Source organism: Cebus imitator, unplaced genomic scaffold (genome assembly GCF_001604975.1).
Source record: "Cebus imitator isolate Cc_AM_T3 unplaced genomic scaffold, Cebus_imitator-1.0 Scaffold233, whole genome shotgun sequence".
NCBI classification, from domain to species: domain Eukaryota; kingdom Metazoa; phylum Chordata; class Mammalia; order Primates; family Cebidae; genus Cebus; species Cebus imitator.
The window spans coordinates 3,458,174-3,474,171 of NW_016107548.1; the positions used below are offsets into that span (position 1 = coordinate 3,458,174).

The 15,998-nt window shown below is 40.2% G+C and overlaps 1 protein-coding gene across 1 annotated transcript; it reads left to right on the plus strand.

The window, feature by feature from the left end:
* Nucleotides 1-1,379: 1,379 nt before the first annotated feature.
* On the plus strand, nucleotides 1,380-4,743 carry LOC119466836 (cyclin-Y-like protein 2). Its single transcript, XM_037727497.1, has 3 exons — nucleotides 1,380-1,432; nucleotides 2,593-2,755; nucleotides 4,263-4,743. Exons 1-3 carry the CDS (start codon nucleotides 1,380-1,382, stop codon nucleotides 4,371-4,373), a joined length of 327 nt encoding a protein of 108 aa, XP_037583425.1. The 3' UTR covers nucleotides 4,374-4,743.
* The last annotated feature ends 11,255 nt before the right edge of the window (nucleotides 4,744-15,998 follow it).

Below are 15,998 nucleotides of genomic sequence, written 5' to 3' on the forward strand. Positions count from 1 at the left end.
TGGAAAACCAAATATCATGTATTCTTCATGAGAATCCAAAGTCATAAAATGATACAGTGGCCTTTGGGGAATAGGGGGGGAAGGTTGGGAGGGGGATGATGGATAAAAGATTACATATTGGGTACACTGCTCAAGTGGTAGGTGAACCAGAAGCTCTGATGTCACTCCTAAAGAAATTATGCATGTAACCAGAACCTCCTGTTTCTCAAAAATGATTGAAATAAAATTTAAAAACATTATTGGTAAACAACTTATATTTATACACATATACACACACACATATACACGTAAGTTAAACTGAACAGCTTCTAGTCTGAAAATTAGCTGTGCTTGTAAAGGGTATGCTATTCAGCCATTTGAAAAACAACAAAAACTAAGGAGATACATATCCTGTAGTGATAATTGTTTTCCTCAATAATTACTATTAATAAACATGATCATTCTATGAAATGCCATATTTTACACAGTTAAAATATGTTTATGGAAATACAGAAAAGAGATTATGAAGTGCATATATTCCTATAGTAAATTAAGTCCTGGTCAGCTGATTATTCACATATCTGATTGACATTCCCATCATAGCCTTGTGGTTATATGAATAGGAAATTAATGTTGGAAGTAGTTTCAGTTGGATTTTCAGTGAAACCAATGAGAAAACCACATATCTGCTTACATCCTAACTGCTTTCCATACCGGAGAACTTCAAGCATTTGTTGACTTAGCCAGTGGATAAAACATTGAAACTTTAAAAGCAAGAAACCAAATGTGCTGTTGAGGTATTGATTTCATACAATTAAGTCTTTACAGTGATTACTATGAGAGTGGTAAGATTACTCTAGTTTTTTATTTATTTAAACATTTGACCAAGTGCTGGATACAGTGGCTCATGTCTGTAATACCAGCACTTTGGGAGGCCAAGGTGGGAGTATCCACTTGATCACAGGAGTTTAACACCAGACTGGGCAAAAAGTGAGACCCTGTCTCTGCAAAAATAATTTTTAAAAATCTCCCAGCTGAGTGGCATGAGCCTGTAGTTCCAAGCCTTGAAAGGCTTAGGCGCATGGGTTACTTGAGCGTGGGAGGTTGAGTCTGGCGTGAGCTAGGATCATGCCACTGCACTTTAGCCGGTGTGACCCTGTCTCAAAAAAAACAAAAACAAAATCTTTGACCAGGACAGGTGAATAATCGTGCAGCAGAGGGCTGCTTCCAGCCTGTTCCCCTCTCAGTGCATTCAACTTATCCCCACATTCTGTTGTGGCCAGGGGTGACAGATGCTGAGCAACTTCGGGTTTCATTTCTAACTCAACTCAGGAGAAACAGTGTGTAAGGCCGGCACCCTACCAGAAGGCATCTCATAAAATGAGCTTAGTTTAGCCAAGATGTCTGTCTCTGATCTTTCTACCATTGGAGGTGTAAAGAGTATTTGTGCCCCGTAATAGTGACAGCTAATAAATGGCATTCATCATTTCTGTCATCTGATCACTATTGTGGTATCTTGGAAGTAAGCATGAAGTCTGAGTTGTGCAATGGAATGCTCAAGAATGAGCCCTGAGTCAGCTGCACAAGTACAGAGGAGGCCATCGCCTTTCTCCTCATCCCAAACTTGGGGTGCTGGATTCAGAATGGACTGCAAGCAGCCATGTCCTGTTTGGACATTAGCATAGGAACCCACCTGCATGTGTTTCAAAACAGAATTTGGAGCCATTCTAGTAGCTCAGTGTGATATTTTTAAATAACTAGAGAAAAGTCTTTTTAACTGACTTAACAAAAACAACTGCCTATTAAATGCATATAGTATTGTCTAAAAATTATCTGCAAAATTGTAACCTCAATGTTTTCTTGCAAAAGAAGTGAAAGTAATATAGAGACATTTTCAAATGAAGAATCCCTGAGAAACAAAATAGAAGTAGGATAACATTTACTTATGTATCTTTTTGAAGATTATACAAGAAAGAATTTGCATCAGGCTTTTCAATTTATGAACATTAGTAGGGTTTCCCTCTAGGGAAATTTTCACATCAATGTTGAAGAAATTCTTAAAACCGTAAACTTTTCTGTATTTGGTAATCTACCCGGGTTCCAATCCAATGTGCTTTCTTATAAGGTCTATCTCCAGTGTGTATTATCGTGGGTCTTATCTTCATGTGGAAATGGAACAACTGAAGACATTACCACATGTTTCTATTTATAAGGAATTTCCCTTTGAATCCTTTCATGTTTTCAAAGAAATAAAAAAGCTGAAGGCTTTACCATGTTTCCTAAGATTATGTCATTTTTCTCCATATTAAATGTGAATATGTCTTCGAAAGCATAGGGGAAAATAAAGTTTATTAACACATTTTTTACATTCATGTTTCGTTTCTGGTACAAGTTTTTTTCTGAGTTTTCAAAGAGAACTGGGAAAGTTGCATGCTTCCTTATATTTCTTCACTAGATCAGGTTCTGTCCAGTGTGAGTTATTTCATTGAATTCTAATAAACTAGAGCACATGTTAGCTTTACCACATTTCTTACATAAGAATAATGTTTTTGAAGATAACCCAGTGAACTAACATGGTCCTGTGTTGGTTTTGTTGTGTTTCTCCTTCCCCAGGAATGAGTTGCAAAGGTGGTACTTGGAGCTAATTAATTATAATATCCATGTTGCTCGAAGCACTTATACCAGGTACTACTTCTCTCTTCGTGACTTGGCGTTCAGGCATGGCCTGCGTTTGTCATCTTCCCTTCTTGACAGAGAAAGAGCATGGGATCTGAAGGTAGGGCTATGAAGTCACTAAGTGGGTTTTCAGTCAAACACCAGTGCCTAAATTTATGACTAGGTCATATGAAGTAGTGATTAGAAAAATGGAAAGCTTCAAAATTAACATACTGAAGAGCTTATTAAGCTTTTGGCATTCTATTTCCTGTATCTCTTATGGTTTTTATAAGAATTCATGTTTTTTGAAAATTGTAGATATTATCTCTTTTGTGGCCATAATTCAGAATCTTTTAATCAAATTAAATTCATTCTTAATGAATTTGAACGTTTTGAACCTTTGCCCTTGCAAATAATCATACAGAAATGATTTCTTGCCATTGTATTTCTAATGATGTCTACATACATAATGCACTTACCACTCTTGACTACTTTTTATTACTCAGTTTGCAAATTTCTGTCATTTTCTACTGTGTATACCACAGTGCAGTCAGTCCCATGGGTGTGTTAGACAAACCATTAGTGCCTAAGCCAAGAGACATGCACTTAGACAGTATGAGGTGTGTGTGTCTCAAGTACTGTCTGCAGGAAGTACCTGGGATTTTACTGGAAATGATAACTTTTATGGGACAAGGAAATATTTATGGTTTGTGACTTTTGGTAAGTACACAGCAAAATTACTCACAGCTGACAAGGATGAACATTTAAAATAGGCATGTTCTGTGGCATCATGGAAGTATTTTAAAATAATACAATTTTCTACCATAAGCATAAAAGTAGTGCCTTTGGATGCTTAATCATTAGACTTTGTTGACATTTCAATACAATCCAGCACATGCCTGCCTGGTTATGATTTTCTTTCGGTATATAATAGCTCTATAGATTGGGTAGAATGTGAATAGATTAATAAACTACCTTTTTGCAGAAGTGTGCTTTTGTTATTTTTAAGGCACAAGTGCACAGGTAACAGATGATAGAGTTAGAAGCTTGTCACAATACGGTGACATTTTTGGGAGCCCAGTTTTTTTTGTTGTTTTTTTTTTTTTTTTTGAGACGGAGTTTCGCTCTTGTTACCCAGGCTGGAGTGCAATGGCGCGATCTCCGCTCACTGCAGCCTCCACCTCCCGGGTTCAGGCAATTCTCCTGCCTCAGCCTCCTGAGTAGCTGGGATTACAGGCACGTGCCACCATGGCCAGCTGATTTTTTTGCATTTTTAGTAGAGACGGGGTTTCACTGTGTTGACCAGGATGGTCTCGATCTCTTGACCTCGTGATCCACCCGCCTCGGCCTCCCAAAGTGCTGGGATTACAAGCGTGAGCCACCGCGCCCGGCTGAGTTTTTAAGTAACTTAATAAAGCAAGCTGCCCTTTGCTCCAGCAATCTAATTCTAGCCCTGAAAGGAGATGACCTAAGTAAGCTGCTAGAAGTTGGCAGTGTAAACCTCAGCCAAAGTAGCTGTAGCTGAACTATCTAAAGGAGTCTGCATGTGTGGCTTCTCATCAGTGGTGATTGTTAAAAGGGTGGAACCCTTTTTAAAATTGTACCTCTTTTCTATTTGACATTCTTAGGCTTTATCAAGGATGGATCAAGAAGAAATGTTCTATACTCTTCGCAAGGCCGGGACTTCGAGTGCTGATGACTTAATTCATCTTCAGCACGCTAAGGCCGTCCTCTCCTGAAGGAAGAAATGAGGGGTAATGTAACATCTGAACCCCTCACCAAAAAAGACAGGAAAATACCACCTCTCCTGCTAAATAACTAGAAAAGTTTGTATTTTCAAAAGAAGAAATACCTCATTTCAAGTTAACTCAAGGACAACTGAGATTGCACTTTATAGTAAAGAATGGGACCTTGTCAGGGCAACAGCACAGTCTTACACTCTTGTGTCCCTTTGAATGTAAACAGAGTTATAGAAACCACTCCAATGTGAAGGCTCCCTCTGCCCACTCACAGATACTTGCATAGTGTGTTGGCTGATAGCTGTGAGCTGTGTCAGGCTTTTTTTGTTTTGTTTTCAGATGAGTCTCTGTTACCAGGCTAGGGGGCAGTGGTGTGATCTCCACTCAATGCAATTCCACCTTTTGGATCCAAGCCATTCTCCTGCCTCAGCCTCCCTCCTTAATTCAATGTTTTAAGTAGCTGGGATTACAGGGGCACCCAGCCTATGTAAGGCTTTTAAAACAATGGTTTAAAGTTTTTAGACTTTAAAAGATAACTTTTTTGTTTTTTTAAAATATTTTTTCTTTTCCCCCAAATTGCAGTATTAGTATTAAAACATGTCAGAGGAGTTCATGAATAGCACAGTCTTTTCTTCCTGAGGGTCCTCCCCTTCAGGTGTCCCAGCCTGCTCGCAGCAGCCATAGATGGGGCCTTTGTATTGAGAGAAGCTACAGAGCGCTGGAAAGCTGAGAATGCACAGGAAGGCATGGTCAGAGTTGAGAATAGGAGGGAGGTTGTGATGTCCTCTGTGAGGGAATAATTGTTATTGTGCTGAGGCTGTTTCTAGATATTGTCAAGTAAATTCAGATGTAGGTAAGACATGACTTGATTCTAAAGGAGTATTGCAATGGGGAAAGCTCCAAGCATCAGATCTGCAAGCATCTCACAAGAGGCAGAAAAGGGCTGTGTTTTTTATGGAGGATCAAACAAGATTAGAAGGAAGGTGGGAGGAAGAGTGGAGGATAGCAAAATCAGATTCAAGCTTAGGGAATGTTTCAGCCAAAATCAGCCTGTTCTTAGGAGGGGCATAAATGGGGTTTGTATGTTGACTCAGACTGAAGACAGAGCAGAGTCTGGGAGCTAGGGAAAGGACAGAAACTTAAGCAAAGTTGTGATGGAATTCCTGAAACCCAGGAGGCAAAGGTTGCAGTGAGCCGAGATTGCACCGGTGCACTCCAGAGTGACCGAGTGAGACTCTGTCTCATAAGTAAATAAATAAATGTTTTAAATAAAGTCTTGTTTTAACCAATTATTGTTTGTATTTGTGTAATTTTGTTAATATAAAAGACCCACCCCTGGAAAGACTATTAGGATTTTCTTCTTACTCATATCCAACTAAATTATACCACTCTGTTTTCTAAAAAAAAAAAAAACAACAACAAAATTTCCATTAACTAATCTTCTTATCAGTTTACATAGATGATTCACAACATGCTTAAACTTTCTGTTTTGCCTAAATATTCCCTTTTTTGAAAAACCCGGTCATTTTATTTTAGGACAAAAAATTTACCACACAAGATTGCTTCTTATATAAAATTGCTTTTTTTCACCTTTATCAAAAATACCTCTTTATATCTTTAACTTTCTTCTCTTATTTCCTGGTTCCTATTACCTCATTTTATGCATAACTTTATAAAAGCTTTGAATTAGACAAAGATATTGACCTCCTAATAAGAACATTTTAAAAGTGTTTTCTACATTTTTTGAGTTGGAAATTACCCAGCTACTTAATATCTGTTAATAACCTTAGATATCAAATCATATGACAAGTCTGTTTACAACCATTTATTCCATTACATTTACAAGATTATTTAATATTTTATCTAGATGATGAAAACTGTCATAGTCATTATTTAAAGTAAATTCCCTGTTAACCATTTTTATAGCTGTGAATTTCAGGTGTTGAAGTAATTTTCTTTTATTTTTTTTGTTTGTTTGTTTGTTTGAGACAGTTTTGCTTTTATTGCCCAGGCTGTAGTGCAGTGGTACAATCTGGGCTCGCTGCCACCTTCACCACCTGGATTTGAGTGATTCTCTTGCCTCAGCCTCCCAAGTAGCTGGGACTACAGGTGCCCACCACCACACAGGCTAATTTTTTTTTGTATTTTTAGTAGAGACAGGGTTTCACCATGTTGGCCAGGCTGGTCTTGAACTTCTGCCATCAGGTGATTGGTGCCCCCCCACCCCCGGCCTCCTGAAGTACTCCCAAATTAGAGGCATGAGCCATGGTGCCCAGCCTATTTAAGTAATTTTCTTAAGGTTAAATATAAGGGTATTTTACCAATAACTCAGAATGTAGATGTTTTCATTAAACCAAATTATTCCATTTCTTTTTTATCAAAAATTACACAAGCAAAGATCATTCTGTCTTGGGAGGGGTTGTATAGTTTTATAACCCTTATAACAAATCTTCATTGTATTCTGCAGAAATAAGCACGAAATCACATGATCAACAAATGCAAACAACAATGCTGGAAATTTTCACAGCATTTCTAATACTTTCTCAATAATTTGAGAGCCAGCTTATTTCTAAAAGATTTTACTTAAGTCACATAAATGTGAAAAAGCATTTGACTAGTCTTTTTATTGATAAAATGGTTGACTTACATACTTGTATTTTTCTTTAAGCCAATGAACTAGAGCTCTCTATAGTAGAGAAATATTGTGCACACAACACATAAATACATAAATCTATTTGGCATGCTGTCAGAAATACGACTTACAGATTCATGAGACATCTTTTCTTTCTCTGTCATAGACTTTTAAATTTTTTCATATTTTTTTATCTAAATAGTTTTTGGGGTAACAGGTATTTGGTTATGCCACAACAAAATCACCACCACAAAAAAAAAAGAAGCTCTTTACATTTTATTTCAAAATGAATAATTGAAATAATTTTAATGTTTTTATTTCTAACACTTGGTACTAGTGCTGACTTGTTTTTGAAGAAAGATTGATTGAGCATTTAATATTATTTGTAACATATGTAGAAAACGGTTTCTGCTTTCTTCTTCTTCAGTGGTGATTTTTGAGATTTTGGTGTATTCATCACCTGAACAGTGTGCACTACGCAATGTGTAGCGTTTTATCCCTTACCCACCTCCTGCCCTTTCCCCCAAGGCCCCAGAATCCATTGTATCATTCTTATGCCTTTGCACCCTCATGGCTTAGTTCCCACTTATGAGTGAGAACCTAAGATGTTTGGTTTTCTATTCCTCAGTTACTTCACTTAGAATAATGGTCTCCAGTTTCATCCATTATATTGTTCCTCTTCATGGGTGAGTAGTATCCATGGCATAAATGACGTCTAGGGAACTCCAAGGCTACGGAGAGTAGGTGGACATGGGTGAGAGACATGGGTGAGAGTGGATAATTGCTATTTTCTAGGCCCTCCCTGCTTCATGAGTGCAAGCTGCTTTGGCAGCTCTGGGTGGCACCTGCCAAGGTTGCTGGGACTCAGGGATGCAAGGACAGAAGAGGGAAAGAGGACACCCGCCTCTTCCTCACATACCCAGGATATATCTGCTAGGAAGAGAAGGAAATCAGGTGTGCCTGCTCCCCTGTTTTTAGATGGGTAGCCATCCATCTTCCATCTGTACCCCTTTGAAATCCGTCCTGAACCCCTGGGACTCCTTTGAAAAAAACATCTTTTTCTTTCTCCTCTTCTGTCCTGTCTTCACAGAGAGGTAATTCTGTCTCTATACTATGGGACACTTTCCTCAGATGTATTCTCCAAACTGAGATAAAAGTTTTCAAACCTTAAACTGGTTGGCTTAGGATTGGGCTCAGGGGAAGGGAGCCCAGAAACACAACATGCTGGCCAAAGGGCCAAGTTTCTTTTTACCAGTGGGGTTTTTGACCTCCCTCTCCTGTGCAAACTGGTAAAAGGCCTTGGGACTTTTGAGCTCTCCTTACCCCTCCCCTTATTTTGATTCACTTTGATTTGTTTTGTTTTGTTTGAGAAAGAGTTTCTCTCTTGTGGCCCAAGCTGGAGTGCAATGGTGAGATCTTGGCTCACCAACCTCCACTTCCCGGGTTCAAGAGATTCTCTTGCCTCAGGCTCCCTAGTAGCTGGGATTACAGGCACCTGCCACCATGCCTATGTAGTGTTTTGTATATTCTGTATTTTTAGTAGAGACAGGGTTTCACTCTGTTGGCCAGGCTGGTCTCAAACTCCTGACCTCAGGCAACCCACCTGCCTCAGCCTCCAAAAAGTGCTGGGATTACAGGCGTGAGCCACCGCACCCAGCTCATTTTGTTTTGCTACATGTTTTCTAATAATCTGGTGCATGTTGTCTCAACTTCAGCCATCAAAGCTTGAATGGTGAAGCAGCTGGAGCCTCGGACAATGACCCCTTCTGCCAGGGATCCTTAGATAGGCCTCTGAGGGGACTCTGAGTGCTGTTTTCCCAAAACTGGCACTGATAGTAGGAAGCAGCATCCTTATTCTAACAGCAGTTGGATGTACTTATTTAGAGAGAGGAATGAGGCGGCTGAGTATAAAGGGGTCATCAGAGAACCTCCAACAGCCTGCACACTGGGAGGAGTGAGCGCTGGAGTGGAGCCTCGGGAAGTTCGCACAGTTTGCAGTGTGGAGAGCCTGGCCTCTTCCCTTCCTGTGTGGAACCTGGAATTCAATCTGTGAAGCGGGAAGCCTACGCTAGCAGGACTCTCACTCTGCTGAGGGTCCCTGGTTCCTCTTTATCCTTTTTGCTTATAAATTTTATTTTTCTCACCCTTCAAAGTGTCTGTGAGCCTAATATTTCATGGCCATGTGACAAGGACCCCGTCTTTATTCTGGAATGTTTTACATTGGTCATTTATGCCTCATCATTCATCCATACCCGATGAAGAATCACCACGACAAAAAAGATAGTTCTTAAAATTTTATTTCAAAATGAATAATTGAAATAATTTTAATGATTTTTATAAATTTTATTTCAAAATGAATAATTGAAATAATTTTAATGATTTTTATTTCTAGCACTTGATACTAGTGCTGGCTTGTTATTGAAGAAATATTGATTGAGAATTTAATATGACTTATTACTTGGAACATATGTAAAAAGTGGCTCCTGTTTTCTTGTCTTTTATACTCTAAAGAAAACCTGTGTAAAACCCTTTAAAGAAACAAGGATTTTATTTGTTTCTCTCTATCTTATAAAAATAACTTGAAGCAGATCTGACATTCTTGAATAATTTCTAATTTGATTTTTGGCATGATTCTCCATAACTGTGAGAGAATAAAAATAAAAATAAACTAGTATATATTCTGGTCCGAAGAAAGTTGTCTTGACAACTTTTTTAAACATAGAAGTTTCGAGTTTCATGTCTTCATTGTATTTTGAAAAATAATTTTTTTGAAACATAATTTTTACCGAAATGACTACTTTTGAAGTCACTAGTTAGAGATAAACACTTTCTGATTTAATTATTCATTATTAGGTTTATTATCGAGACAACTATTCAATACTTTGTGTTGGCATATTTTGTGACACATATATTAAGTTAAATTTTAAATAATTTTGACGTGATTCTAAAAGAAGGATTTTGAAACATGAGATACATTTGATAAATTGCTATCGTGTTGAGATATTTTGTGAACCAGTTTAATAACAATACTTTTTGAAGTTTTAAATAAAATTTAAGAAAATGAGTATGACACAGAGTATCAAACATTGTCCAATGTTCCAATATAATGGAGCAAATAGAAGTATGACAATTAGTTTTTCTGTTATATTGACAAAGCTAAATAATTATCTCCTGCCATCTATTTTATCTTGATTAAAACTATGGGTGAGTGTAATTAAAATCAAATCTATTAGAATTTCTACAAATACATTTTAGCCTATGTCTTGTATCTCTTACAGGAATACATCTCCACTGACAGTTTTGTATTCCCATATCTATCATGCAAGAGTAAAATCTTGTCCAGGCACGGTGGCTCACTCTTGTAATCCCAGCACTTTGAGAGGCTGAGGTTAGTGGATCACGAAGCTAAGAGATCGAGACCATCCTGGCCAACATAAAATTACAAAATTACAAAATTACAAAAATTAAAATTACTAAAATTACAAAAAGTAGCTGGGTGTGGTGGTACACACCTGTTGTGCAAGCGACTCAGGAGGCTGAGGCAGGAGGATCACTTTAACCCAGGAGGTGCTTTAATCACGCCACTGCACTCCAGCCTGGTGATGGAGCAAGACTCCATCTTAGACAAAAAGAAATGAAGAAAAACAGCTCTAGGGTTTGGGTATGTGGCTCATGCCTATAATCCCAGCATTTTGGGAGGCCAAGGCAGGTGGATCACTTGAGGTCAGGAGTTTGAGACCAGCCTGGACAACATGGTGAAATGCCATCTCTACTAAAATTACCAAAATTAGCCAAGGATGGTGGCACATGCCTGTAATCCCAGATACTCAGGTGGCTGAGACATGAGAATTGCTTCAACCTGGGAGATGGAAGTTGCAGCGAGCCCAGATCGCACCAGCGCACTGCAGCTTGGGTGACAGTGTGAGATTCTGTCTCAAAAGAATTGTAAGTAACACTGAGCCAGCATTGAGTTTTACCATTTCCCTTCTCTGGTGTCTCCCAGTCTGTCTTCAAGGAGGCCTGAACTTGGAAGTGGACTTGGGTGCAAAAAGACAGGGCTCAGGACAGCCTTCCTGATCCAGCTGAGGAGCAGGAAACAGCCTCCTACCATGTACAGAGAGTGCAAGAAACTCTTTTCTCTTTACTCCATTTTCTTGTGCCTCAGTCCTTTGTGGCCCACTGGCACCTCATTTCTGATAAGTAGAGCGGTGGCCTAAGCAGGTGGGCATACTCCATTGCTTTGTCACTCTTTCTGTCCTTTTATTGCTTGACGCCTTGGTCACGGCAAGCAAGGTATACAGTGAAGTAAATAATCCCCTTGCTTGGGTGGCGCTCTGAAAAGATGAACTCCTAGGAGCTGGCAAGGCCCAGGGAAATTATGGCATGTGAGGAGTTCAGGACAGGGAATTCGAAAAGTTGTTTTTGAGCTCCTGGGCTCATCACTGTGATAGTTAATTCTTTCACTTTTAGTGGGCAATGTAATAATTGTATATGTTTATGGGATACAGGGTGATATTTCCATATGTGTATACAATGTGTAAATGATCAAGTCAGGGTAATTAGCATATCCATCACCTCAGACGTTTTCATTTGTTTTGTGAACATTCAAAATCCTCTCTCCTAGCTTTTGGAAAATATGCAATAAATTCTTGTTAACCACATTCCCTCTACAGTGTTTCAGAACAGAGCTCATTCCTCCTATCTAGCTGTCATTTTGTATGTTACCCAGCCTCTCCCCAGCCTTCTCTCCTCCCTACCCTTTCTAGCCTCTAATGCCCATAACTCTACTCTCTACTTCCATGAGTTAAAATTGTTCTAGCTCCCACATATGAATGAGAACATCTTTCTGTGTCTGACTTATTTTGCTAAACATAATGTCCTCCAGGCTCATTCATGTTGCCATGAATGACAGGATGTCATTGATCTGGCTAAATAATATTCTGGCGTGTGTGTGTGTGTGTGTGTGTGTGTGTGTGTGTGTGTGTATACACTTCCTTTATCCATTTATTTGTTATGGGCATTTAGGTTAATTCCACAATAGCTGTGATTGTTAATTTTGTGTGTCAACTTGACTGAGCTACAGAATGCCCAGAAATTTGGCCAAACGTTATTCTGGGTGTGTTTGTGGGGTGTTTCTCCTTGAGATGAACATTTGGATTGGCAAACTGTGTCAAGTAGATTGCCCTCCCCAATGTGGGTGGGATTATTCAATCAACTGAAGACCTGAATACAACAGAAAGCCTGAGCAAGAGGGGACTCCTCTTGTCTGACTTCTTGAGAGGGGACATTGGTCTTTTCCTGTATTGGGACTTGATCTAAAACATAGGCTCTCCTTGGGACTTGAGCCTACAGACTTTTGGACTGGCACTCAACCATCAGTTCTCCTGGTTCTCAAGCCATCCACCACAGACTAGAACGGCACCATTGGTTCTGCTGAGTCTCCAGCCTGACAACTGGACTTCTGAGCCTCCATAAATGTGTGAGCCCAACATATACCATATTGGTTCTGTTTCTCTCAAAAACCCTAACTAATACAGATTTTGGTACAGGAATGGTTCTAGAAGAAGAGAACTTTGAGAATAACTTTTCTGGGTTTGTTCTGGGGTTACTGTAATTGGTTCTCAAATCAGATTTCATTTGAAGTTGTTAATAACTCTATTTCCAGTAATAAAGACAGCACCGATAGTTCATGGGGTAATCTGGCAATAGAGATACACAAATATCACTGTTGGAGACTCCTAATCAACCACTTTATAAGCAGCAAGGATGTGGGTGACTGTGTATAGGACATTTCAAACATTTTCTGCAAACTAATAAATACTAGATGGTTGCTTCTATTGTCACTGAACAAAGTGGTGAAATAAAAGAATCAGCTCAGGAATTCTAATTCCCAAATCAAGTATCACATAAATGACCTGAAAGATCCTATGTGTGCCTTCAAATAGATCATAAGACCAGGTAGCCCCTCAGCTGAGATTGCTGAAAATCAAATTCAGATTCTCACCCTGTGGCTAGCTGAATTATAATGAAAGTTTAACTCTCAGCCTTGCATGGTGTTAGGACATAGATTGGGAAGGAATGGAGTTCTGAAATTTGGGTAGGGATGAGTATGTGGGAAGACCCCAATGAAACTGAGGACATTGAGCCCCTAAATTCAGATGATTCTTGTTTGCCAGGGAAGAGGCCTCCCTACCCCCAGTGGGAGTGGCCTCCCTAACTAGATCTGGGAGATTAACCCTGCATTGCCTGAGGAAACTGTAATGGCCTCCCCTCAGGCAGTAGCAATGTGAGAAAATGCTGAGTCTCCTCAGGACCCATCTCTGTCACCCCTATTTGCTTATAGACCTAAACATAAATTCAAGTCCCAGCAGGCCCATAAAGGTGTGGTATAAGTTTGACCCACAAGGAGGTACATTATACTCCAAAAGAACTATTTGAGTGTCCTAATTTACACAGATGGAAATCCATGGGATGTGTGTGGGAATGGATATGAAGAGGGTGGGATAATGGTGGAAGAAACATAAAGTCAGATCAGGACAAGTTTATGCTCACCAAGGAGATATTCTGCATTTAATGTTGCAGCTTGAGGGAGTTAGAAAGAACTCTAATAATTTGTATGGTGATTGCCCACAGTGAGAAATTTGGAAATGCTGGGACTTCTTTAATTTAATGCAAAGGAAGGGATTCAAAGGCTAAAGGAAACTGGAATGTTAGACTACTGGATTTATCTTTCTTTTTTTCTTTTTTTGAGATCCAGAATGGAATGCAGTGACACAATCACAGCTCACTGCATCCTCGACCTCCCAGACCCAAATGGTTCTCCTGCCTTAGTCTCCTGAGTAGCTGGGACTACAGGCATTTGCCATCGCACCTGGCTAATTAAAAAATACATATATTTTTGTAACCCGGGCTGGTCTCAAACTCTTGGGCTCAAGGGATCATGTGTCTTGGCCTCCCAAAGTGCTGGGATTATACGTTTGAGCCACCACACCCAGCCTGGATTTCTCATTTCAGAACTACTCACCAACACTGGGAGGGTCCAGAGGACATACCTTCCACCATGACTGTGAGAAATAAACTGGTGAGGGAAGCTCCAGCATCTTTGAAGGGTTCTGTGATCACTCTTCTCTGTAGGCCAGACCTTACAATGGGAACTCATTTACTGAATGAGGAAACCTGAATGCAATGGAAGTAATTGGATCCCAGGTTGTCAAGAGCAAGTGGCAGCACTCAGTCACCAAAGGCAAGGTGAGTGTGGTTCCTGTGATGGACAGTAGAGTCAAAGAAGCAGATAGAATGTTCTGACTTATGCAGACCTATGGCATTTCCTAGTTGATCATGGTGGCCCTAGAAGTGAAACAGATAGGAAGCCTATGAATCCTTCCTTCATCATAAAAGCAGAAAAGCTCTAGGTTGAGTGAACAAATGTCTAACCTGAATAATGGAAACAAAGTCATGGCTTCTCAACCAATTCTTGGACTTGAATCATTTTGCAGACCCAGAACCTCTTGAATGAGGGGTGGAGGCTATCTTAGTCCACTCAGACCTGAGACAGGGTAATTTATACAAAACAGAAATTTCCTTCTCACAGTTCTGGAGGCTGGAAAATCCAAGATCAAGGTACCAGCAGCTTCTGAGTTTGTTGAAGGCTCATCTTCTGCTTCCTAGAGTGTGCTTCTTGCTGTATTCTCACATGGCAGAAAGGGGAAGTCAGCTCTGTTCAACCACTTTTATGAGGACACAAATCTTAGTCATGAAGGCAGAGCCCCCATGCCTCAGTCACCTCCTGCAGACTCCATCTCTTAATACTGTTGCATTTCAGTTTTGGTTTCAACATATAAATCTGGGGAGAAACCAACACTCAAGCCATAGCAGAGGCCAAGTCCCCTTGAAAAAGGACCCTGGTACATTGCCAAAAATCTATACTGTTAGTCTTTCTTCTGGCCTTCCCCAAAGGGACCTATGGCCTTTTTCCAGGGAAACTGTGCACTGGGGGAAAGGACATAATCAGATACTTTGGAGACTGCTGGGCTCTGAACTGACCCAAAATGACAAAATAGGGGCTTCTGAATGTCAGGGGAGCAGTAGAGTTTGAGCTCAGGCTTGTCTCATGGTGGGCAAGCTCCCCTTGTGGTCACTGCACCAGTTTCTGAATGCATCATCAGAACAGACATGCTCGGCAACCTGGTGGCTTCCCCACCTTGGGTTCCTATAGAGTGAGGGCTGTTACGGTTGGGGAAGCCAAATGCAGCCTTTACAATGGCCTCTACCTAGGAAAATAGCGAACCAAAAGCAAAACCACATTCCCGAAGGGAATCTCAGAGATTAGTGACATCAACAATGTCTTGAAAGACGCAGGGGTGGCGATTCCCACATACTGAATCTGCCACATCCTCCTTCAACTCGCCTATTTGGCCCATGCAGACAGATGGATCTTGGAGAATGACAGTGGATTCTCGTAAGCTTAACCCAAGAATCACTTCCATGACAGCTGCTGTACCGAATGTGGTAACTGTTTGAGCAAATTACCATATCTCCCGGTACTGGTATGCAGCTATTGAGCTGATAAGTTTGTTTTTCTCCATTCCTGTTAATGAGAGCCACCAAAAGCAGTTTGCTTTCAGCTGGCAAGGCCAGCAACCATCCACCCTCAGTGCCCAACCTCCGCCTTTGGTGCCCTCCCTCGGGGGTCTACTGATGCTCCAGCCCACATTGTCATGTCGTTCTCATAGATCTTGATTGCCCTGATGGTCCATTGCATTGATGACATCATTCTGAATAGAGCCAGTGAGGAAGAAGCAGAAACTCTAAATGACTGGTAAGACATCTGTGTGTCAGAGGATGGAAAACAAATTTGGCAAAAGTAGGCCAGGCATAGTGGCTGACACCTATAATCCCAGCATTTTGGGAAACTGAGGTGGGAGTATCACTTCAGGCCAGGACTTCAATACCAGCCTGGGCAACAAAGCAAGACCCCATTATTTCTTTTCTTT

Excerpts from the sequence above, each read along its gene's own strand:
- LOC119466836 (XM_037727497.1), top strand. The coding sequence starts at position 1,380 with ATGTCTGTCTCTGATCTTTCTACCATTGGAGGTGTAAAGAGTATTTGT. Across the intron at positions 1,433-2,592 it reads GTAAAGAGTATTTGTGCCCC|GAATGAGTTGCAAAGGTGGT; the intron begins GTAATAGTGACA and ends CTCCTTCCCCAG. Across the intron at positions 2,756-4,262 it reads AAAGAGCATGGGATCTGAAG|GCTTTATCAAGGATGGATCA; the intron begins GTAGGGCTATGA and ends TGACATTCTTAG.